Source organism: Saccostrea cucullata, unplaced genomic scaffold, assembly GCF_032062105.1.
Source record: "Saccostrea cucullata isolate Sc308-1 unplaced genomic scaffold, CSIRO_AGI_Scuc_v1 ctg376, whole genome shotgun sequence".
NCBI lineage: Eukaryota > Metazoa > Mollusca > Bivalvia > Ostreida > Ostreidae > Saccostrea > Saccostrea cuccullata.
The window spans coordinates 412,183-434,553 of record NW_026933720.1 but is presented as its reverse complement, the minus strand read 5'-3'; the positions used below and the strand labels follow the sequence as shown (position 1 = coordinate 434,553).

Genomic DNA, 22,371 nt, shown 5'->3' with positions numbered 1-22,371 from the left:
CCACAGCTGTAAGAAGTTGTTTGGATATATTCCAGATGGAGGTCGCCATATTGTTTCAAACGTCATATTGATCTACGTATGTTACAGCTATTTTCATTGGACAAATGTTAAAGAGCTTCAAGGGACTTAACTCAATTACGGCGATAGGCGGCGCAATCAAAGTTCCCGTTTGATAGGACTAAATCTGCCAAGGGTTGTAGAGTAGGTATCGGATCGGAAACCCTTGGCTAGCGAAGATGAATGGTATATGATTCATATCGATGGGTTAATGCCACAACCACTTATCCCTATAAGATACATTGTGGAGAAAATGGCCGACAAAGTTTGAGCCAAAAATAAAAATACTTACATGCATATTAAAGATAATTTATCTGTTTTAGTCAACTTGGTATACCATTATTTACCTATTGCCACTTATGCAACAACCATAATTCACCAGAATTATGCTTAAATCAAAATTTAAAATGTAAGGTTTTATGGTTTGAGACATGTTGTTTATATTAATTATTCAATACATGCATAAAGCTTGCATTCTGAGATACGTCGTTCTGGCTCTAATACATCCAATTTCCATTGTTCTAAAAACAAGTGACAAAACATCGTTTCTGTAGATACGCCGTTATGGCTGGTGTAAATCACATACGAAGGATAGAATCTATAGGTGATAAAACACAGCACAGAAAGTTACATTGTTTTTGCATTCTTTGTATCTATTATATGAACAGATTTTACAATAGTATTAAAGTTGTAGTGCTTTATGCGTGGATATGGTTTTGTAGGAATAGAGATGTATTATACATAAAAATCATGTTGCAAACCATTACCGAAAAATAATTTGTTTTGCCAATACATATACCAACATAATCCAAAATAAAACATAAGCATAAACACCGTAAGAACAAAGACATAAACAAAAATCATGCACAAAGAACCACTTAATCCAAGTATGATATATTCACCACTGTATATACATGTATGTAACTTAATACACAGTACACATAATGGTAGAAACAGCATTTATTCCGTTTCACTGTCGGTGTCATCTTCATCGGCATCAGGCTCAGGAAGTCTATCCACAACATTGTTGCTGCATGGCAAGTTCTTGTAATAGTCATGGTATTCTGGAGAGATGACTTTAGATTTGCACAAGTTTAAAAGGTCTTTTTTCTTTGCCTGTGAAACGGGCTGTTTTCCATTGTATTTTCTTGGAAGATTTTTGGATTTTTCTGGTCTTCCTCGTTTTCCACTCCCAGTTACTTTCATCTTCCTAAATTCCTCCTCAAAATCATATTTAAAGAGGATGTTTTCAGAATCTTCTTTCATAAATCGGAGCCATTTGATGTTAAGCCAGTTGATCTTTGTGCCATTGTACTCCACTTTGCTGTATTTCATTGACTGGGACTGCACTTTCTTAAAATCCCATATATCCTCATGTGTAAGAGGAACGACGTTGTATGGATCTTTTCTTCTTGCCATTCTGATTACTGTTGACCATTGCTGTGGAATGTATATTTCCGTTTTCTTCTTTGCAAACTCAATGGCAGAGTGCATGCTGTCACATTCCATCTGGGTATGTCCACTCTCCAGGAATTTATGATCTATTATCTCTAGGTTTGGTAAGAATGAGACAGCATGCATTAGACTTGTGGCTGTAAATTGGTTCCTATTTTGTCCTGAGCAGGCATCGGAATAAAGAATTGCATGTTTGATACTAGAAGGCAATGACAACAACTGTAAATATAGACAGGTTCCAATTTCGCAGGATCCACGCTTAGCTTCAACCTCTGACCACAGATAACATGTTGCATTTGAGCTACCTAAATTATAAATCGACAAGTTGTAGCAACTTAGTTTCCTAGTGTAGTACAGCTGACTCACAAGGGAGCATGGTGTATGAAGGACAGCTTGGAGATCAAATGTAGCTGCAAAAGTGTCATTTCTGGACTTGGCAGTTGTTTTATCCTTTTGCTTTTCTTCTCTGGCACGTTTTTTTCGTTCTTGATGTTTTTCAAAGTTTTCCTTTTCTTTTTCTGTAGTAGTATTGCTACTGACTGATTTGTGGTAGTTAACACAGAGAGAGCATTGATCCTTTTTGGGAATATGGAAGGAGAAATTGTATTCTTCATTGAAAATGCGCCTGTAGATGGGCTGACTAACCAGTTCATCTTCTCTCAAATTTCCCTTATGTAGCTGTAAGTAAAGCTCATACATTTTGGTTATGTTCAAGTCCTGTCCAAGGTATTTTCGGTTGGAGTCTTTTCTGGTGTAATGACCCTCTAATGCGGGAAATGATTCGATGTGTTCTCGAACCAGCTGTGCAGCCCTCTCAGTGGTCTTGTTGTAGGGTCTATGCCTCCCTCTCTTGTCCGACCCAGCAAATACGCCCCCAGATTTGTTTTTCATGGCGTGGTCAATATACGACTCCCCAACGCTAAGGGTAGCAAGGAAAAACTTCTTACATATGATGGTTCTGCTACCATCAGTCTCAAAATGATAGGTTCTGTGCACTTGTCGCCTTTTTTTGACAGGTTGGTTATCATCTGCCAGATATGTTCTTGTCTTCTTTTCCTCAATGTGTGATACCACAAAATCTTTTTGTCGCTCGTATGAACCTAGTGACCAAAAGTTTTTGAAGATCTCATTTCTTTTCTCTTCTGTTACTTTGGTGGAACATTTCAGTTTACATTTACTGCAATTTACAGATTTCATGACCCTCGCTTTAACAGTTTTTCCTCTTTGAGACACGTACTGCTGTCCAGTTAACTTTAATTGTTTTCTGACATTTTTCTTCCAAGTTTCTGGAGTGGCTTTTCTCTTTCTAAAAAGTTTCTTCTTTGGAGGTGTCATAAAAGAAGCTGACTTTTTCTTTGGAGTTCCTTTAGGTCTTCCTTTTCGTTGCGTTTTGGTTTTTAGAGGGGACTGTTCTAAAGGAGTGTCAAGGCCCTCATTGTTTTCATCTGCATTTGCGGTTGTTTCTGTTACAGTGGCATTTTTTTCTGACGTTTGCATAGGAGCCTGCTGGATACGGTCCGTTTTCTTCACACACCCATCGTAATGCTCAGATATTCCCCTTGATCCGACATATGCCAAATAAATATGGTTTGTATTTTGAGAACGCTGCATGGTAGGTTCTATGTCTAAGACAGAAGCCTCTGATGAACTTGAAAAAATGCGAACATGTCTGCCAGTAAAATTGGCCAAAGCAAGTGGAAGCATATCTGCTGCTTTGTTGCTCCATATTCCATCCCTTCTTAATTGATCTACTTCAATACTGAAGTCCATCCACAGTAACTCTTGTTCTGCTGAATCCAGGGTTGCTGGAGAGGAGAAAAATCCTGTGTATTCTCCTGCATTATCTATCATATGATCACAAAGTAAATGCCTCAGCTCTGAAACCCCTTCTATTGAAGGAAGATGAAATAATGCAGCATTGAAAAAGCAGTTACCATCAGATGTAATTGTTTCCCGCAGCATCCCGTTTGCTTCCAGAAGCCTATCAAGCCTGGATTTGTGGTGATTTGCTATCAAGGTATTAAGCTTTGATTCTTGCAAACTTCTTTCTTTTGCTTTTTCTACGTTGTTCGTAACAGCGGTGCCAGGATTTTTTGCAAAGGTTTTGTTTGTCTTGCTTTTCCTTTTCCCTTCATGCTTATGACGTTTAGGTTGATCTTCCTCTTGCATTGAGACATCACTCTCTGCATTACTTTCCTCAGGGGAAAACTCGGAGTCAGAGGAATTTTGATCCTTTTTGCTTGGTTTGTATGAATCTTCGCTGTCATATTCCACTTCATCCTCACAATCACCTTCAAACAGTTGTCTGTATGTCTGTTCCTTTTTCCTACGGGTCGTGGCGCTTTTATTGTCCTTAAAATACTTCAGCGGGATATTGTCACTACTGCTGTATTCACTGTCCGAACTTTCTTGTTTAGTTTTTGTTCTCTTTTGTTCTTCTTTCTTTGTATTTTGGACAGGCTTTTTACATCTCTGATAAAATTTGACAATTTTTTGTGCTCGTATTACAGCATTAGAAATTTTTTTCTTCTTCACATGTTTTGATGTTTTCTTATTTTCCTGAACTTTTTTTACACTGTCACAGTTTGATGTATTTCCACATGCGCTTGTACTCTCCTCAGATAGAATTTTATTAACAACTGATTCATCCCAAATTTCTTCATTATCCCAATCCATTTTAATTCACTCACTTTCTGTAATATCGAAATATTTATAATAGATTATTAAACTGATTAATAAGGATTATTTGTGAAACATACAAAGTCTTACATAATAGACAAAATTGATCAGATTGTATACTTAATATCTTCATATTTTTTATTTCAAAGTATATCACCATTATAGTTTTATACTTATTGTAGGAATTATACTAGATACTTACTCATTTCTTTACTTAAAATCCCATTGTTAATATATTATTTCACAACTTTTTCACAAGCACGTGTTTTCCTTGAAGTTCCATGGTAAAGCTAGGTTATTGCAGCTCTGATAACACATTTTCCTCCCAGAGGTTCGCTGGCCAGATAAGAGCATCCCTTATTACTATACTGCAGCACAGCTGCAAACCTTAGATTACATACACATGTTAGGTATCATCTTACACTGCGGGGTTTGAAATGCTGTGAGAACTTACTGACCAGTTAGATTTCTGAATGCCAAAACCACGTATCTCAAAATACATGGTTTAAATAGTGACATTTCTCTTCTTGCTCTGGTATTTTGTAAAAGGCACAATACTGTATGTAAAGTAAAGGTGTTTTATCCAGATTAAAAAATAATTTGTAAAATGTAATTAAGTATGACTCAACATATTTGTCATAGGTGCCATCTTTTTGACACTGGTCAGTCATTTTATATGAGATAATGTGATGATGAATTTTTAAATAAACATATCAATTCTTAAGCAATAATTAAGATATTTTGACACCAAAAAAACCATCTCAAATAACATATTATACTAACAAAAAGTGAAATTTAAGGAATTTTGTGATACGTGGTTGTGGCATTAACCCCTCGATATGTTGTATGGCATCGAGCTGATGACATTTTTTATTGAACGTCCCTCGTAAATTAAGAATGTATTTATATCTATGTTGTAATGCACAAAAGGGTATAAAATAGTTAAAATACAGCGTTAAAGCTAGATATAGAAATTTCTACAAACATGATATATATTTCTGTTTTCAGAAAGATAATATATCCAAATATGTTTTCAGTCAATAGAGGAAAATAACGTTTACGAGGGATTATCAAAAAGTTCGTGGACTAGCGTCATAAAATTAAAACTTCTTTAGGCACATCAATGAATTTTAAAATATCAAAATAGCATCATGTTTTCTATCTAAAGAATAAACCATAAGTCATTAATTTTATTTTTTAATAAATTAGTAATGTTTTTGTGTAAGCAATGGTATGTCCAGGCGGTGCAACCTCGAACACGACGTTTTTGCGACCTATGTGTAACTGAGAAAAACTCTTTTGATATGATCATTTGACATCCAAAAATCCGGTTAATTCAGGTTTGTGTCGGGACACAATTGTTCCATAAAACATGAAATTTTCACTTTAATCTGGAACTTCTATGTAATTTTATCGTAAATTTTTCATGTCCAAACAAATGAGGCCTTGAAAATGACGTCAAAAGGGGGGAGGGGTTTCTGTTTCCAACATTCTATAAAGGACTTAAGCCAGAATGTACAAAAATCCGCCCTGTCATCGAAACGGATGAAACTTTTTCAAACAATGCTCTTAGATTAGTATATTATATAACATTTTATTTTTTAACAATATCTCTTCTAGTTTTATTTTTACAGCTGTTTGAATTTGGTATTGTTCTCAATGTTAATTCTACAACGTCATGACGTTGCCGTTACTTACTTTAACGTCATGACGTCAATCATATATACTTTAACGTCATGATGTGAACTTAATTAGTAATAAACATATCATATATATTCTAAAGAGGAGAAAATTCAATTATTTTTATATAAATCTCAATTTATCATGGTCTTTTCAAAGAAATTCTGAGGCATGGAAAAGAGTTTAGTGTTTGCTTTTCTTACTTATGTACTTCTCTAAAGAAAATATATATACTTCATAAGCAGTAACGCTGTTTACCATTTTACAAATGTAACAGTGTCAGTTTAAAATAATAATAACAACAAAATTATCAGTTTTGTAAACATTTGTATTTCTTGCTCCAATAGTATTCATAACAATACATAAAATATTGAAGTAAACTTCACTTTAACATATTTTTCAGGTAAATCATGAAAATACATAAATCAGAAAATGTGTATATGCTCCAATAATAATAACAACAAAATTATCAGTTTTGTAAACATTTGTATTTCTTGCTCCAATAGTATTCATAACAATACATAAAATATTGAAGTAAACTTCACTTTAACACATTTTTAAGGTAAATCATGAAAATACATAAATCAGAAAATGTGTATATGCAAAGTCAAGCTATGCCTTTTTACTGATTATTGCTACAATATCACACCCGACATAAATCTCACACATGAAATTATAAACAGGTATATTGAAAAAAATAACACTCTACCTGCGGAGCGGCCCAATTTCCGCATCCGACTTAAAACTCACACAAGAGATTATAAACAGGTAAATTGAAAAATGATACTCTACATGCGGAGTGGCCCAATTTCCGCATCCGACTTAAAACTCACACATGAGATTATAAACAGATATATTGAAAAATAACACTCTACATGGGATTATAAACAGGTATATTGAAAAATAACACTCTACATGCGGAGAGGCCCAATTTCCGCATCCGACTTAAAACTCACACAGCAGATTATAAACAGGTATATTGAAAAAAATAACAGTCTACATGCGGAGCGGCCCAATTTCCGCATCCGACTTAAAACTCACACATGAGACTATAAACAGGTATATTGAAAAAAATAACACTCTACATGCGGAGCGGCCCAATTTCCGCATCCGACTTAAAACTCACACATGAGATTATAAACAGGTATATTGAAAAAAATAACACTCTACATGCGGAGCGGCCCAATTTCCGCATCCGACTTAAAACTCACACATGAGATTATAAACAGGTATATTGAAAAATAACACTCTACATGAGATTATAAACAGGTAAATTGAAAAATAATACTTTACATGAGATTATAAACAGGTATATTGAAAAATAACACTCTACATGCGGAGTGGCCCAATTTCCGCATTCTACTTAAAACTCCCACATGAGATTATAAACAGGTAAATTGAAAAATAACACTTTACATGAGATTATAAACAGGTAAATTGAAAAATAACACTTTACATGAGATTATAAACAGGTATATTGAAAAAATAACACTCTACATGCTGAGCGGCCAAATTTCCACATCCGACTTAAAACTCACACATGAGATTATAAACAGGTTAATTGAAAAAATAACACTCTACATGCGGAGCGGCCCAATTTCCGCATCCGACTTAAAACTCATACAGCAGATTAAACAAGTAAATTGAAAAAATAACATAATTTTTTTTAAAAACATATTATATATGACAGATACAGTGTATATAAAATAACAATGAATAAAATACAATTAACATTAACTAACTGTTCACTCCTCGGGAACACTTTCACAGCTACTGTCATCACTGTCAGACTCGTCCAAAGCAGGTGGGATGTCAGCTGCATCAAGGACATGCTCACTCCAGTCACGCACACCATATGTCCTTTGTTCATGCCTTCCTTTTGCCAGGTACCAAATGATGGCTGCTATGTGAGAGCACATGCCTACAACTCTGGCACCCGCTCTGCAGGTACAATACCATGCCTCTACAGAGTAATCAGAATACTCAATCCAAACTAAATACTGCTTTGATGATGTGTGCCGACTCTGAATTTTCACCTTTAGGAGCCTATCATTTTCTTTATGGAAGAAAATATCACATCCTCCCTCAATGTGTTCTTGAATATAGCTACGAGAGAGCTTCAATTGATAGGTGCCACAAGTCAAATTCCGCAACTGATCCTCATCGAACATGGGGAAATTCTGAATTTCACATTCAAGAACTGTTTGCCATTGAGTAGATCTTCTGTTAAGTCCATTCTCTTGAACCATTCGTTTGAGATTATTTACCTATTAAGAAAGCCATACGCATGTAATTATAACTTATATGCTTATGTATTCAAGGGAGATGAGCAAGATGAAATTTAAAAAAGTTAAATGTATTCTTAAATGCAGATTTTTGCAGCTGCTCAATTACTAGTACATTAAGGTATTATACAATAAATCAATTGTGCAACTTAAATACCTGTTTGGACAGATAGAGCATTTTTGCTGCCTCTGCATCATCAGCCTCAGTGTTGTTACTTTTACTCAGGGGTGGAGAGAATCTGTTTGAGAGTGCGCAAACTATCCTGACATAGTCACCGATGAAGGGAATTTGATTAGTGGGTAGTGTCTTGTCCAAATATCGCCACCTCTTGATACGTGCGTTTGAAGATTCCACTACCCATCTGACCTAAAAAATATTTTTTCAAAACTTATTCATAGTAATATATATTTTCACAAGAAATTGTAAATAACTTTATTGTGAGAATTTACATGTTATTTACCTTTGTCACAAGTCTGCTCATATTTGCATCATCAGTAGTCATTTGGTTTTGTCCCTTGAGCAGAAATCGGGGCATTTCTGCCTGGATTCCAAGATCTTCAAGCAGAGGCAAAGCATCTCTGAACCCGCGGTCAACAATAAAGATGTCGTCTTCACTTAGCCAGCTCCGAATATCTTCAGCATTTGTTTTGATGATGTGTTGGAGAATTGATGCATCATTGTTTTTATTATCAGCAAGGTATGGTCCTAAGATTGAGACAAAGTAACCAGTAGTAGTTACGATAACCATAGGCTTGATTAGTGGTCTCCCCTTGTGGATACTGTAAGAACGTCTTTGGTAGTGGAAATTATTGCTCTTAGCTGTGTATATGTAAGTGCCATCCAGTACCAATATGGCCTGTTTCTTCTCGATGTTACCAAACAGTGTCTGTGCTAGCTGTCGTGTATGGTCTTCGATGACTTCCTCTCTTCTTATGTGTTCAAACCCAAGATGGTGTGGCACAAAGCTGATCATCAATGCTGCTCTTACAGCACTAACAGCCCTCCTTAAACTGGATTTGGAAGTTTGGAAAAGTGTTGACAGTATTTGATTTGACAAGCCAGTCTTTAATTTGCACAGGAATATGGCAACAGATTTTCTTAGACTCCTAGACGGTGTTGGTTTCACTTCATCTTTCACAGCGTCACATATTGTATGGAAATCTTCCTTGTTGTGTCCCAGCAAAGACAAATAGTCTGTATCGGTCAGAGTCGTGGTGTCATCAAAGTCCAAATAAGACTTGTCATGTTTATGACATAAAACACGCATCTCTTGAAGTAAACTTAGGATGGTAGTTCTGTTAACAAATGCATTGTCTGTCGTCGGTAATTGCTGAATTGCATCAGTTGTGAAGCGTTCATTTTCCACATGACCAGGACAACATCTATTTCCGGATGGAATTAATATATTGTGTTCAATAAAAACAGATGTGCGGCATTCTGGTGACACTACTATCAATTTGGGCCCTGGTTTCTTACAAACGATACAATAGGCATGAGTCTTTGCAGTGGATTTTAAGTGCAAGGATACAGATGGTGGACTGGAGAGATGTTTTCTGTTGTCATTTGTTTCGGACGCTGGACATTCCCTGTGAATTGTGGTAGAGCAGGGTGTTGCAGATGATTTACGGCATGAAACATCTCTGTAATAATTGCTTCTACATTTGCTGCAGATGACAGAATTTTCCCTTCCTTCCACCATAAACCTTTTTCTTAAATATTTTCTTATGCCTTTGTCAAGATGCCTCCTTTCATTGGGTTTTGTTCTTTTAGAGCACAATACACAGTTGAAGTATTCAGTTTTGTGTCCTGGCATTATCTGAAATTAAATACAAGAACATTTACATTTTATAAATTATTATCCAGGCTAATTATGAAAAATAATTCGTTTTACCTTTCCAACTGAATAAAATGATTTTTTTTTATTTTACTGCCATAATTATACCCCCGCTTGAAAAACGGGAGGGTATAATAGTAATCGGTATATCCATCCGTCTGTCTGTCTAGCTGTCTGTCTGTCCGTCTGTTATGCTTTGGGGTATCCATCTCTTATCCACAACTAGCTCCTCTCATACCACTGAAGGAAATTTAATGAAACTTTCACAGAATCTTTATTACATATTGCCATTGTGCACCTCCTATTTTACTTTTTGATCTGACATATATTTTTGATTTTCCAGAGCAAAACATGGACACTGCCATTATATTCATATGGGAGGCGGGGGGTATCATTTAGTGAGCTTATTGCTCACAGTACCTCTAGTTTATTTTAAACTACAGCCAAAATGGCTGATTAAAATCTTTTGAAAATATCTTCTCCATCTCATCCAGATTAGAATTACAATAAAAATTTCATCCCATGTATGCTCAGATTCATGGACTTACATATTGTTAAAACTTTGCCTGAGGAAGGACATGAATTTTTACATCATTATACAAAAATTGTCTTCTTCCTCTGGGAATACTTTAAAGATATTTGATTGAGTTTAACCACCTCAAATACTGTTGCTTTATTTTTGTTTTATAAATCCTTTAAAACTATTAAGTTCTTACTGTGGTTTTCTACAATATACTACTTTTCATTATATTTTAAATATGCACACGCCTTGAGATCCACACCCCCATTTCAGCAATTTATATTTAATTTATGAACAACAATAAAAAAGTTGCAGAATTACAATAATAAAATTGATTTTAGCTGTTCATTACTTTAAAATATTTACTGCTATTTATATTCTAATGAATTTGCTTAAATATGCTATTATTTGCATTGTTGTTTATATTATTTTAAGAAAAAATCATTATTAATGAAAAATCATTAAAAATATATTTAAATAGAACGTGAATTTTTCAAAGAGAGGTAACTCATGAAAACAAAAACAAAACACCCCCCTAATGTTAATGTGTCTATTTTTTGTAAATTATGACTATTAAAATATAAATTAATATTTTTACATTGATATATTGTCTTGTAAACATGGTAAATATGTGCTGTACTTTTATTTAAAAAAAAAAAGAAGAAGAGGGGATTCAGACTGACATGTTCCAGTGTTATCATTGCTTATCATATTGGTGTGAAATTTAAAATGAACTTACAAGATACTCATATGCCTAACGTTACATACAGATTGAATAAAATCTTAATTTAGACTTATGCCGATCTTTTTTGCATCTCAATCACACGTACTACAATAAACTTTGATATAGATATGCATTATTGCATACCTAACAGTAGGCCCCTAGTCCGAAAAATCTGACGTTTTCCTGGCTTTTTTACGATCTTGATAGTTTACATACCAGGAATAGTCCGATTTCTTGGCTTTTTTTACGATCTTGATAGTTTACATGCCAGGAAAGTAAAATATCAAAATCGTAAAAAAGCCAGGAAAACGTCAGATTTTTCGGACTAATCTGACAGTAGATCACACTGCAGACGACATATGGGTCAAGCGAGCGGTCCATGTATTATCAGCTCAGAATCATCCTATTATATTGATGCATGTGTATTTTAAAGCTTACTTTACTTTTTTGTTAAGAAGAATATAAAAGATACTCACCACAACAAAGTCATGTAAACTTCTCTATCTTCAGTAACCTGCATTCCGGATAGTCAGTTATTTTATCACATCGGGATCGGAAATTCCCCTTTTTTACAGACGCAAGTTTTCATGGTTTTATATCGAGTGGATTTTATATACTTTAAAATTTATTTACGGCCTCAATAAATTATTAAAAAATAAATCATTTAATATGACTAATTAAGTTTAACCTCTATTTCTACTAAGCCGTACTGAGAGAAAAAAAAATCCGGAAATTATCTTTTACACAAGTCAGGCATCAAAGTACTGAAAAGTATCATTTAAGTAGGGCGCCACACGTGAACCATCAAAAACCAAATGAATTATGGAATAACATGTATCATTTTAACTGTGTTTAAAATTTCATCATGGTTCAAGGTTGGCGCCTACAAAAAATCGCTGTAAAAAGGTCTAAATTTCTTTGAAACTTGGTATTTTTGCATTACCGCATCCGGTTTTGATGTTTATAATAAAGCACGCGCTGTTTCCTTCCCAAAAATCAAGACGGCGACCAAAGGTTTAACACCTAATAAATATTTGGCCAAAGTTTCGCTGCTTAATAATGAAGTTTGGTTTTCAGGAATTGACAGGGCCAAATCATACAGATTTTGGCGTTAGTTCTTTTGTCCCTGAAAAAACTGGTATAGACCTAAAACATGTTGGAACAGGCCACAGAGAAATAATATGCATCCAGAGTACTTGTCTTTTGATGTCAAAATAGATTCAGAAAGAAAAGGAATACACAGTTTATGTCGATTTGCAGTCAAGGTGTGAAAAATCAATCACGTCAAAAAATGACGTTTCAATCATGTGTTGTAGATATTGAACTCTCAAAAGCAAAATATGCCGGCACAATCAAACGCGGATCTCTCCCAATGTATTACTCCATTTGGAATATTATATTCATTGAAGGCCACTGTTCGTGACATTGTAAAGTAATATAAACAAGGCGGGTTTAAGTCCTTACTCAGCTCCAGGGAATCTCATCAAAAAAGTATGAGGTAGAAGAAGCGGACATTGAAACTCATTTACTGTGAAAATGTGTGCTGCTTTCAACAAATTCATAAATTGGTCTGCTTTGCTTGATTGAAACAAACTCAATTGCTGTGCAAAATGTGTACTGCTTCCAACAAATTTCATGGACAGACTGCTTTGCTTGCTAAAATATCTTTAGTAACGTTCGCGGTTTGATAATCCGGAACGATAACTACATACATGTAAACTTGTAAAGTTTATTTAAAATACATGTACATAAAATTTAATTGTATAAGGTTAATTACCGTTTGCGGTATACCCGGAACGGCCATTATTATGCTTATTATAAGTACATGTACATGTAAAATTTTGCTATCATGTTGATTGCTGTTCTTGATTGTTGTAATTATTTGGGGTCGCCCTGCTTGGCACCCCCTTGCTGCTTAAAATATGCCACGACCAACAATCGCCAAATATTAAAATAAACGTGTATAAAATCATATTTGTTTTATTTTCCTCTATATAAATAACTTACCTTGTTTTTTAAACTCATATGTTGAGCATGCTCTTCTGCATCGAATAAACTGAAAGATATAAACCCCGTATGCAAGTGGTGAAGGTGTATTGCTGAATAAGTGAGGGAAGTTGACGATCAAAAAGTTAAGGTGATCACATTTATATCGTATTGAAATAAGAATGGAAATGACAATTATTAATAATAGACTTCCGAGATATATCGTATCGACAAAAGAATGGAAATACCGTATAAGTAGATTTTTTACCGAGGGTTTAATTTTGGCATTATTAGCAAGGGTGCCGAGATCGCTAAAATTGAATATCGCTAGAAATTAATTGTGTTTTATTTGTAATAGCTTCTTTAATGTGCATTTTAACATCGCTAAAATAACATCTTGCTAAAAATAAATTACCAGTTTTTTAAGGACAAATCGCTAAATTTGTGTCTCGCTAAAATTTCCACTTATGCGGTAACCATATGATTGTTAATTGACTATACGTCGTGCCTATATCTGAATTTCGTGTTAAGGACATACGCAACGTACCTTACCTACTGATAATTTTCCAAGATATTCTAAATTTAAACTTATAATATCATTACATGTTCTTAGACAAAAAATCAGCATGCGTAACCAGGGGTTTTGAAAAGATATCGAATTTTGAAAATTTTTGCATTTTTCAAATAAAAAAGTACAAAAATTATAAAACATATATTCCAGATTTTTTTTTCATCAAAAATTGTTTTAGAAGAGATGTTCAAATCAATATATAGACATTAAAAGTATTGCAAACAGGTCCTTCATTTAGTGGAACTCTTCAACTCCAGGGAAGAATCCAATAAAGTTAAAACTACGTTGCGTATGACCTTAAAGCCGAAGCAAGTGGTTTCTTCTGATTTTGGATTAATTCTGCTTCATATTAATATAAAATTAGATCTGTTAATAACGGAGGGTAATTGGTACTCATGGAAATTTTAATACATTATTGGAGGATATGGTCTCCAAAAACCATGTTTTAAACAAAATAATTTATGCATAAAAGTTGATCTCACGTGACTACTTTTAAAGACATCGTTCAGGTAAGCTTTCTTATGGAAGAGTTTGCTCACTTGTTAGTTTTTGATTTTCTTGCTTTTAGCGACAACATTAAAGCTTTGGGTTATTGTGATCATAATCAGTAAATAGGTCTATATAGAAATAATTAACGCTTCTTTTTCTGATATGAGTTATACAGACAATATTCCATTATAAAATATCATAATTTATTCAAACAGATGATTTTCAACCAGATTCTGGTAATAAATAATACATATTATTCAAATATTCATGGTGCAGAGCAAACGGCACAAGTGAGTTCTCTTCCTCCAACGTATGGGGGACATTTCAGGGACCCACAGCTCGCCTCAACGGGGTACAACAGGTACCCGTATCCTTCTGATCCGCCCCCTGTAACGTTATCTGGATCTTTTGTCCACACAGGTAAATTTAGAAGCAGCTTTGGCAGCATGATAACCAGACATCAGATATCCGCTGTATTCCAAGGTCCAGCCTCTATGACAAGTGTTTCTTGCTGTAAAGAATGAATAATACGGATAGATATTTAGACCGTTTGCCAGTAACCAAGGGCTTTAGTCGAGAGATCAAAATAATAAGAGTGATTAAAAGTTACAAGTCTCTATTTTAACCGATATTTCTGTTAAAAGACAAACAGAAGACTTGACAGGATGACGGATATGATAAATTGAATTTTTTAAAATCAAACCTGGGACGGTGTATACAGCTGATTTCCCGTAAACTCGACACACAGAGCACGGCACATCGTGTAAGCTCAGAGACTTCCTGAAATCGTATGTCCTGAATTCTGCTCCATATATGAACTGCTTGTATCCATCAAACCCGTCCTTGTAATACCCCCACTGAGGGTCCTTAGGGAGACACAAAGGCTCCACGGCAGCCCCGGTATGTGTATAGTACGACCCTCCGGCATAACCTAAAATTGACTGTTGGGTTAAACCCAGCACAGTTTTTACAGGTCTTTTAGATAGACCACGTGAACAGCAGTTTTAAATGTAATGCTGTGTAGGGAAAATTCCGTAAAATATAATGTTTCAATCCACTGCAGAGAAAACTATAAAGTACAGACATTTTTAATACCAAGAATACCTTTAATCAAAACAGACCATTATTGATCCAGCAATGCCATCATTCTGTAAAACATTACTTCCTGAACGTTTCACCAATGGACAAGTTATTTTCCTTAAAATCTCAACTCAACATACATGTACCATATACATTGAACTGTAAAGAAGAGGCTACACAGAATCTGCTTCATCCGTTTCATACTTATAGATCTTTTACTGACTATACACTTCTATATCTTATTAAACGAAATACAACAAAAGGGAGAACATAAACACTCTAATCTTTCCACTATCAACTCAATATGGCTTTAATGTCTAGATCTCCAAAATGAATCATGTTTTACTACAGTTTTAGTACCATTAATTTTCAAGCAAGCTACAAACAAATAAGTTGATGCTTCAGGATATGTAACTGTGAAAGTCATTTCAAGAATCTTTCCAAAAGATTTATTTTGATGTAGAAAAGTTATTCGCAAAGTAACATTTTGATCTGGGTCGCAAGTTCTTTTGTAAAACAGGGTCCTGGAGTTTTGTTTATCAGAAATGACGTGGTCGTCCTGAAGGTGAAGTTTTCTTGATTAATGGGCAAACTAAATGCCAAAAAAAGCTGAATTCATAGGAAAATTATGAGCCCTTGAAATAATTTTACGAATTTATCGGGGTAACAACTAAGGAACAATAGCTACTGCAGGTGTTATAACTGTATAACACTTAAGGTTTAAAATATGACCAACACAAAATAATTCCTGAGTTTTTCTTGATAACAGAAGAGAACAGAGGTAGGTGCTTAGATTTTTTTCTGAGATGTAAAACAATATATTCAGTTAGTGAGACTTTAGTAGTAAAAGCAATGATCGGCAACAACAAATATAGACAAACCTGAGTATACGAGTTCTACGTTTTGTGGACAAATCTTCTTTCCCCATCGAACGTATACAGCACTAACATTCTTAACACCTGGAAAGTTGAATTACATAGTAAATAAATTATAGTTATTTTAGTTGATCTTTGAATATTTTGAAATAAAAGTAAGTTATGTACTTACCTCCAACACTGAGATCTGATGTGAGATCTGCCTTTATTTTCGATATTGACTTATCTGTGTACAGTCTACTTTTTTCCTCCATATCTTTTAATTTCTGCTTTATTGATTTAGAGAAACTTTCAAAATCCCGCCGTAGAGACTTCATGTGATAAATCCCCAAAACAGACGACAGTTGTCCGCTCAGATATCCCTGCAAGATCTCTTTGCATCCTCCAACTGCGGTTTCGTCTTTTGCTTCAAGCAAGGGAATTACGAACAAAAACGCCAAAAACATTCTATAAAGTTAAAATGTAGCATGTTGCATCATTCGAACTGGTGCATTAGGTTTAATAAGACTAGCTCCTACGTGTATATTCTTTCTATTTACAATTTTAGCATCTACACAAACCTGATGTCTTATAGTATTCTGGTCACTCTTGTTCGTGTTACCAGCTTCCGCCGTATATATAGCCTTGTTCATAAATGACATAGATTGCGTGTGATTTTATTGCTAGTAGGGTGATACTTGATATTTTTTGTGAAAAAGAATATTCAACATCATTTGTTAGTTGCTTTTTAAAATCGTACTTTAACATTTTTTTGTTTTATTTTTTCTGGACTGATGGAGTGTATGTGATTATTGATTTTAGCGAAACCCTATTCTCTTTCAATCTCTCTATTTTGCTTGTTTGTTGTTTAACGTACCTCTCGAGAATTTTTCACTCATGTAGAGACACCACCACTTGCCGGTGGAGAGCTGCAAATTGTGTCCTTTACTCGGCACTCTGGGTCATTGAGCAGGAAGGGATCTATTTCGTGCCAGCACCTACTGCAACATGGGACCTCGTTTTATACGGTCTCCACGTCCCACAGTGGGATTCGAACCCGCGACGCAAGGATGTACTCCTTACTCCGCGGCTCGAAAGCAGACGCTCTAACCACTGTGCCACCTGTGCGACCTCTCTATTTAGAATTTACTGGAAAGATGGAGGATCTTTGCATTTTTTGTTTTAAAATTTTTATCCCAGTACTTAATAAAGGAGAAACGTAGTAATTGTATTTTTATTCAACGTTCAATTAAAAAAATGTTACACAATCAACTATAAATAAAAGATTTAAGAGGTAAAGTCCATGATTTTGGAGTACATAAATACATTATTAACAAGAGGCACAGGGGCCACATCGCTCACCTGAGCAATTGGCTAGATCAGAAATGAAAGTCTACGGGGGGCTTGAATTTTAAAGGGGGGTCATGATTTGAACAAACTAGAATCTACACTACCTAAGGATGATTCCCTATAAATATCACTAAGCATGGCTTTGAATTACTTGAAAAGAATATTTTAAAAGGTTTCCCTATATATTCCTATGTAAAAATTTGTTCGGCCATTGTGGCCCCAACCTACCCCCGGGGGTCATGATTTGAACAAATTTGAATCTACACTGCCTGAGGATGATTCCACATGAGTTTCATCTTTCCTGGCCCAGTGGTTCTTGAGAAGAAGATTTTTAAAGGTTTTTCCTATATATTCTTATGTAAAACTTTGATCGGCCATTTTGGCCCCACCCTACCCCCAGGGGTCATGATTTGAACAAACTTGAATCTACACTACCTGAGGATGATTCCACATGAGTTTCACCTTTCCTGGCCCAGTGGTTCTTGAGAAGAAGATTTTTAAAGATTTCTGCTATATATTCCTATGTAAAACTTTGATCGGCCATTTTGGCCCCACCCTAGCCCCAGGGGTCATGATTTGAACAAATTTGAATCTCCACTACCTGAGGATGATTCCACATGAGTTTCATCTTTCCTGGCCCGGTGGTTCTTGAGAAGAAGATTTTTAAAGATTTTTCCTATATATTCCTATGTAAAACTTTGATCGGCCACTTTGGCCCCACCCTACCCCTGGGGGTCATGATATAAACAAAATTGAATCTACACTACCTGAGGATAATTCCACATGAGTTTCATCTTTCCTGGCCCAGTTCTTCTTGAGAAGAAGATTTTTTAAAAATGCCATTAATTTTTCTCTATTTCATAATTATCTCCCCTTGGAAAAGGGTGTGGCCCTTCATTTGAACAAACTTGAATTCCCTTCACCCAAGGATACTTTGTAGCAAGTTTGGTTGAAATTGGCCCAGTGGTTCTTGAGAAGAAGATGAAAATGTGAAAAGTTTACAACAACAACAACGACGACGACGACGACAACGACGACAGACAACGGACAAATTGTGATCAGAAAAGCTCACTTGAGCCTTTGGCTCAGGTGAGCTAACAATAATCGTTATTTATAAACAATATTCTACAAAAATGATCGAATAAAAGTTTCATTGATGTAGCAAATTTTCAAAGTCAAAATAAGTTAAATGTACATAAAACATAAGAAGTGTTTAAATTCTTAGTAACACGTCGTTGACTGTGTCATACATATGCGCATGTTGCTATCGAACACGTAACCAGCAGGGCACTGCTGTACCGCTGGACCACTGAGTAGGCACTTCAGGAAGAAGTTACATCCTCGGCACGACTGGTGGTACCCGATACCGATCCTGATACAATCCGATTCCACGTGACACGCACCTGAAAGTAATTATCATGAATTATATTGATTTTTCAATTGATTATTGAACATGTAACTTTCTTGACGATATATGCGTCAGAACCACGTTATTTCTTTGTTTGTCAGCCATTCCTGGCATGCAGTCCAAATTATAAGTAAAGTTCTTCTGAATTTAGAGACTTGAGTTAAGTTTATTTTGAAATGGATAGCTGGGATACCTGTAAAATGCGACTGTCCTGACTGACTCCTTGTCGTCGTGCGCTGTGTTACTGGTACAGTTCTACGTGTAGTCGTCGTTATCTTACGTGTGGTGACGGGGTATCCTCCATTATTTATCCCACTTCCTCCGGAAATACTTCCACTTCCTGTGCCAGTCCCACTTCCTGTTCCACTTCCACTTCCGGTTCCACTTCCTGTTCCACTCCCTGTGCTGCTTGTTCCGGTACTTCCAGAACCAGAACTTCCGCTTCCAGATCCACCTCCATTTAGAGTTTTGCTTGATGGAGGGGGTGTTTGTGTCGTGGCGGGGCCAGGGTAAGACCAATCTAGATATTTATCATAAAAGGCAGTAACAAGAGATGTGTAATAGGTCGATTTATTTTTTATTTGAATGACAATAAAAAATTTTCCGTAATATTGAAAAGTTTGAATAGAGAGAAAATGTTTCACTTTACATGAATTACATGTTTTTATGTTTATACTACCTTCATCTTTATTTTCAATAATTATGCATTGGCTTTTTCAGTTTGTTGGAAAGAAGACCCTTTTCTAATTTACAATCTTTATAAGACCAAATTTTGAAAAAGGGAAATGCTGAAAGACATTGAAGTACTATACGCGCTACATGTATATACTTACATTTTTTCTTCTCACAGACATAATTTATTGGTATATTACAATCGACGTCATTAAGTTCAGAGTTTACGAATTCTCCACAGTGTTCCATTCCGGCATAATTATCAGGCATGCCCTTTTTCCAAGGCCTATTTTTGGAAAATGTGTATGGTAAAGAGTAAAGTATCTCAAATCGAGAAAAAGGCAAGAGATTGAAAGTTATGAAATTTGATAAATTAATATGCTACAGTATTTTATTGGTCGTTAACTTACACTATGTTTGTGTCAAGTGGAGCACCATTTATCCATTTAAAGTTCTGAGAATCGGTACGAGGAACATTAGACATTCCTATCCAGACTTGGTACAAGAAATTCGGGAAATAGGTTGCTTTGAGTTGATCAAGTTCTTGCTTCACCCACGCCTGAAAAAAATTGTATGCTATCCAATTTTAAACGGATCCTCTCTTCTGATACATCTTGATGGCAAATAAAAGTAATTTTTGCATTAATATGCTATTGAACAACATTTACAATGAAGCTCTTTGAAGCTGATACCAACAAAGCAACTCGTTTTCTAAATATATAAAGCACTTTTTCGGTCCCTACCGCTTCCTGTGTATCGTCCACCACCAACAGATCCCCCTGCTGCAGACGACAGATCTGTCGGGCGTCATTGTACGTCTCTACGTTACGTGTCGTCATCAAATAACACGTGTCACTTCCGGGCCGTTCCTTCCAGCCTTTTGGACACACACCATACGGGTCTGGGGTCAGGAAAAACACAAAGATATATATCGTATCATATACCAAAATTACCAAAAGCACTAATTTTAATAAGGATGTTGAAGGATGTTATACCTGATTTTGTAGGGCAACCTAACACTTCAAATCGCATTGAGATGTGGTTGTTCCAGGCAACAGGACGAATCCTGAGATATTTAGCGATGACAGAACACCCAAACATGTTTGTTACCTCCGACTCCTGGTCTGTATTTCCGTTAAAGACCTGAAAGATGAAAAACAGTACAAGTTGTTTTGATATTAATGAGGGTGCTGATGGTGGATATATATAAACTTTCACCACAGAAATTCCGCTTTATTATATCTTACAATTTTATTTCCATTTGAGTCCTTTACAGGATCAAAATTTACTCCATCGACGCTGTATTCAACAGTATACTTAGTCACGTGTTCATTGCAGCACTGTGATTGGACGTCAATATTCCTACCCTGAGTAACTACGCCTCTAATGACACTTTGGGAATTAAATTGAACCTGCATGGCAATTGTAGATTGAATTAATAATTTGGCGTTAGAATCTAGACTTTTGTTATGTAAATGTTTAATTCAATTTTACATTAATTAGCGCACATCCTACACAGACCTGTATGTACTGGTTTTTATCGTTGTACTGGGCTGACCATCCGCCGTTAAGGAATGTTCCATTCTGGTAGCTTAAACTTGGACTGTAAAGCCGACCCCGGTAAGGGGCGTAATTACCGTTAGAGCTATTGGTGTAAGTGGATGAAGCAGTGATTTGACTATCAGCAACTCCACGCGGACCGGAAACAAGGTTCCCGTGACAAACATCCGGACCTGATGACATAACGTTAAATCATCATTCTATGGTTCTTGTTTTACAATATTAAATAAATTTTAGATATATAAACAATTACAAAAATTGCACCCTCAATCACCTTAATGATCTGAAGAAACTTACAAATGTGAAAAAGAATCATATTCGTACCGTTATTTTGGTTGGATGCTGCGGTAGTCATGGATACCGTGGTAGTTGTTGCGGGGGTTGTCGTCGGGAGAGGATTGCAGTCCCACAGGATATCGAGATACTTGGGAATGCTGGGACATGGGTCTTCTCCCAGAATCCCTGTGTCGGCGGACACTTGACATAAATCTTTCCCGTTACATCTCTGAGCTACGAATCCCGTTACGCGTCCCGAGGAGTAACAGTCAATGGTAAGATGCTTTTTACACACAATGGAATTCGTCCTACCAAAATTCACAGTCCGTATCTGTATGGTAGTTCCGGTTGGGCATGTGAGTGGTTTTGTTTCAAATTCACATACGATTTTGTTATTGCTAGCCGCTGAAATGATTAACCATATGACTTTTTAGTTTTTGAACAATTTACGTATAGCTTTGGCTTTGTATTCATTCATAACAAAAAATTTTATCTAAACATGGTGTCAAACTTTTCCCCCTGATGTACCTATACACAGTGTAGTATACTTAGTTACTTACCGAGTACAATGGCAGGAAACACTGAAATGAAGAACAAAACTTGAGAAAAAATAAATTATTAATTGAGCATTCACTGCTTAGTAAATATATTTTTTAATTTAATTCTTTCCTAAAATGTTGAGAGAGTAAACTTATTTATAAGATTGACTTTATTTGTTCTCTGCATACATTGTGCTATCAACAACTTGCGAAATTTTCATCCAATTTTTGATACCATTTTTAATTTCCTGCAATATCTAGCAATTGGTTTGCTCTCCTAAAACACTGAAAAGTCCCATAAAGCTACACTCCGACGGATCTAATCTTCGGGATTTATAAAAAATAAAATAT

The 22,371-nt window shown here is 35.5% G+C and overlaps 4 protein-coding genes across 4 annotated transcripts; all 4 read right to left on the bottom strand.

Annotated features, from left to right (window-relative positions):
- Positions 1-259: 259 nt before the first annotated feature.
- Positions 260-4,867, bottom strand: LOC134239069 (uncharacterized). The gene is made up of 2 exons (XM_062721224.1): positions 4,394-4,867; positions 260-4,205 (listed from the first exon to the last, which is right to left on the bottom strand). The coding sequence occupies exon 2, from the start codon at positions 4,186-4,188 to the stop codon at positions 1,018-1,020; it is 3,171 nt and encodes a 1,056-aa protein (XP_062577208.1). The 5' UTR covers positions 4,189-4,205; positions 4,394-4,867; the 3' UTR covers positions 260-1,017.
- Positions 4,868-6,744: 1,877 nt separating this feature from the next.
- On the bottom strand, positions 6,745-9,972 carry LOC134239089 (uncharacterized). Its single transcript, XM_062721247.1, has 3 exons — positions 8,618-9,972; positions 8,314-8,523; positions 6,745-8,138 (listed from the first exon to the last, which is right to left on the bottom strand). The coding sequence occupies exons 1-3, from the start codon at positions 9,968-9,970 to the stop codon at positions 7,617-7,619; spliced, it is 2,085 nt and encodes a 694-aa protein (XP_062577231.1). The 5' UTR covers positions 9,971-9,972; the 3' UTR covers positions 6,745-7,616.
- A 4,582-nt stretch (positions 9,973-14,554) lies between these two features.
- LOC134239104 (short-chain collagen C4-like) lies at positions 14,555-16,657 on the bottom strand. Its single transcript, XM_062721261.1, has 4 exons — positions 16,409-16,657; positions 16,243-16,320; positions 14,985-15,212; positions 14,555-14,792 (listed from the first exon to the last, which is right to left on the bottom strand). Exons 1-4 carry the CDS (start codon positions 16,551-16,553, stop codon positions 14,677-14,679), a joined length of 567 nt encoding a protein of 188 aa, XP_062577245.1. The 5' UTR covers positions 16,554-16,657; the 3' UTR covers positions 14,555-14,676.
- A 2,115-nt stretch (positions 16,658-18,772) lies between these two features.
- LOC134239103 (uncharacterized) lies at positions 18,773-22,087 on the bottom strand (the record flags this gene model as incomplete). Its single annotated transcript, XM_062721260.1, has 10 exons — positions 18,773-18,968; positions 19,167-19,493; positions 19,807-19,931; positions 20,056-20,204; positions 20,389-20,546; positions 20,641-20,788; positions 20,893-21,057; positions 21,167-21,378; positions 21,530-21,886; positions 22,042-22,087. Coding segments are annotated over 10 exons (1,869 nt in total), but the record flags the coding sequence as incomplete, so codon positions are not given.
- Positions 22,088-22,371: the final 284 nt, after the last annotated feature.

Excerpts from the sequence above, each read along its gene's own strand:
- LOC134239089 (XM_062721247.1), bottom strand. The coding sequence starts at position 9,970 with ATGCCAGGACACAAAACTGAATACTTCAACTGTGTATTGTGCTCTAAA. Across the intron at positions 8,524-8,617 it reads TGAGCAGACTTGTGACAAAG|GTCAGATGGGTAGTGGAATC; the intron begins GTAAATAACATG and ends AATATTTTTTAG. Across the intron at positions 8,139-8,313 it reads TGCTCTATCTGTCCAAACAG|GTAAATAATCTCAAACGAAT; the intron begins GTATTTAAGTTG and ends CTTTCTTAATAG.
- LOC134239069 (XM_062721224.1), bottom strand. The coding sequence starts at position 4,188 with ATGGATTGGGATAATGAAGAAATTTGGGATGAATCAGTTGTTAATAAA.
- LOC134239104 (XM_062721261.1), bottom strand. The coding sequence starts at position 16,553 with ATGAAGTCTCTACGGCGGGATTTTGAAAGTTTCTCTAAATCAATAAAG. Across the intron at positions 16,321-16,408 it reads ATCAGATCTCAGTGTTGGAG|GTGTTAAGAATGTTAGTGCT; the intron begins GTAAGTACATAA and ends TCAACTTTCCAG. Across the intron at positions 14,793-14,984 it reads AGCTGTATACACCGTCCCAG|CAAGAAACACTTGTCATAGA; the intron begins GTTTGATTTTAA and ends CATTCTTTACAG.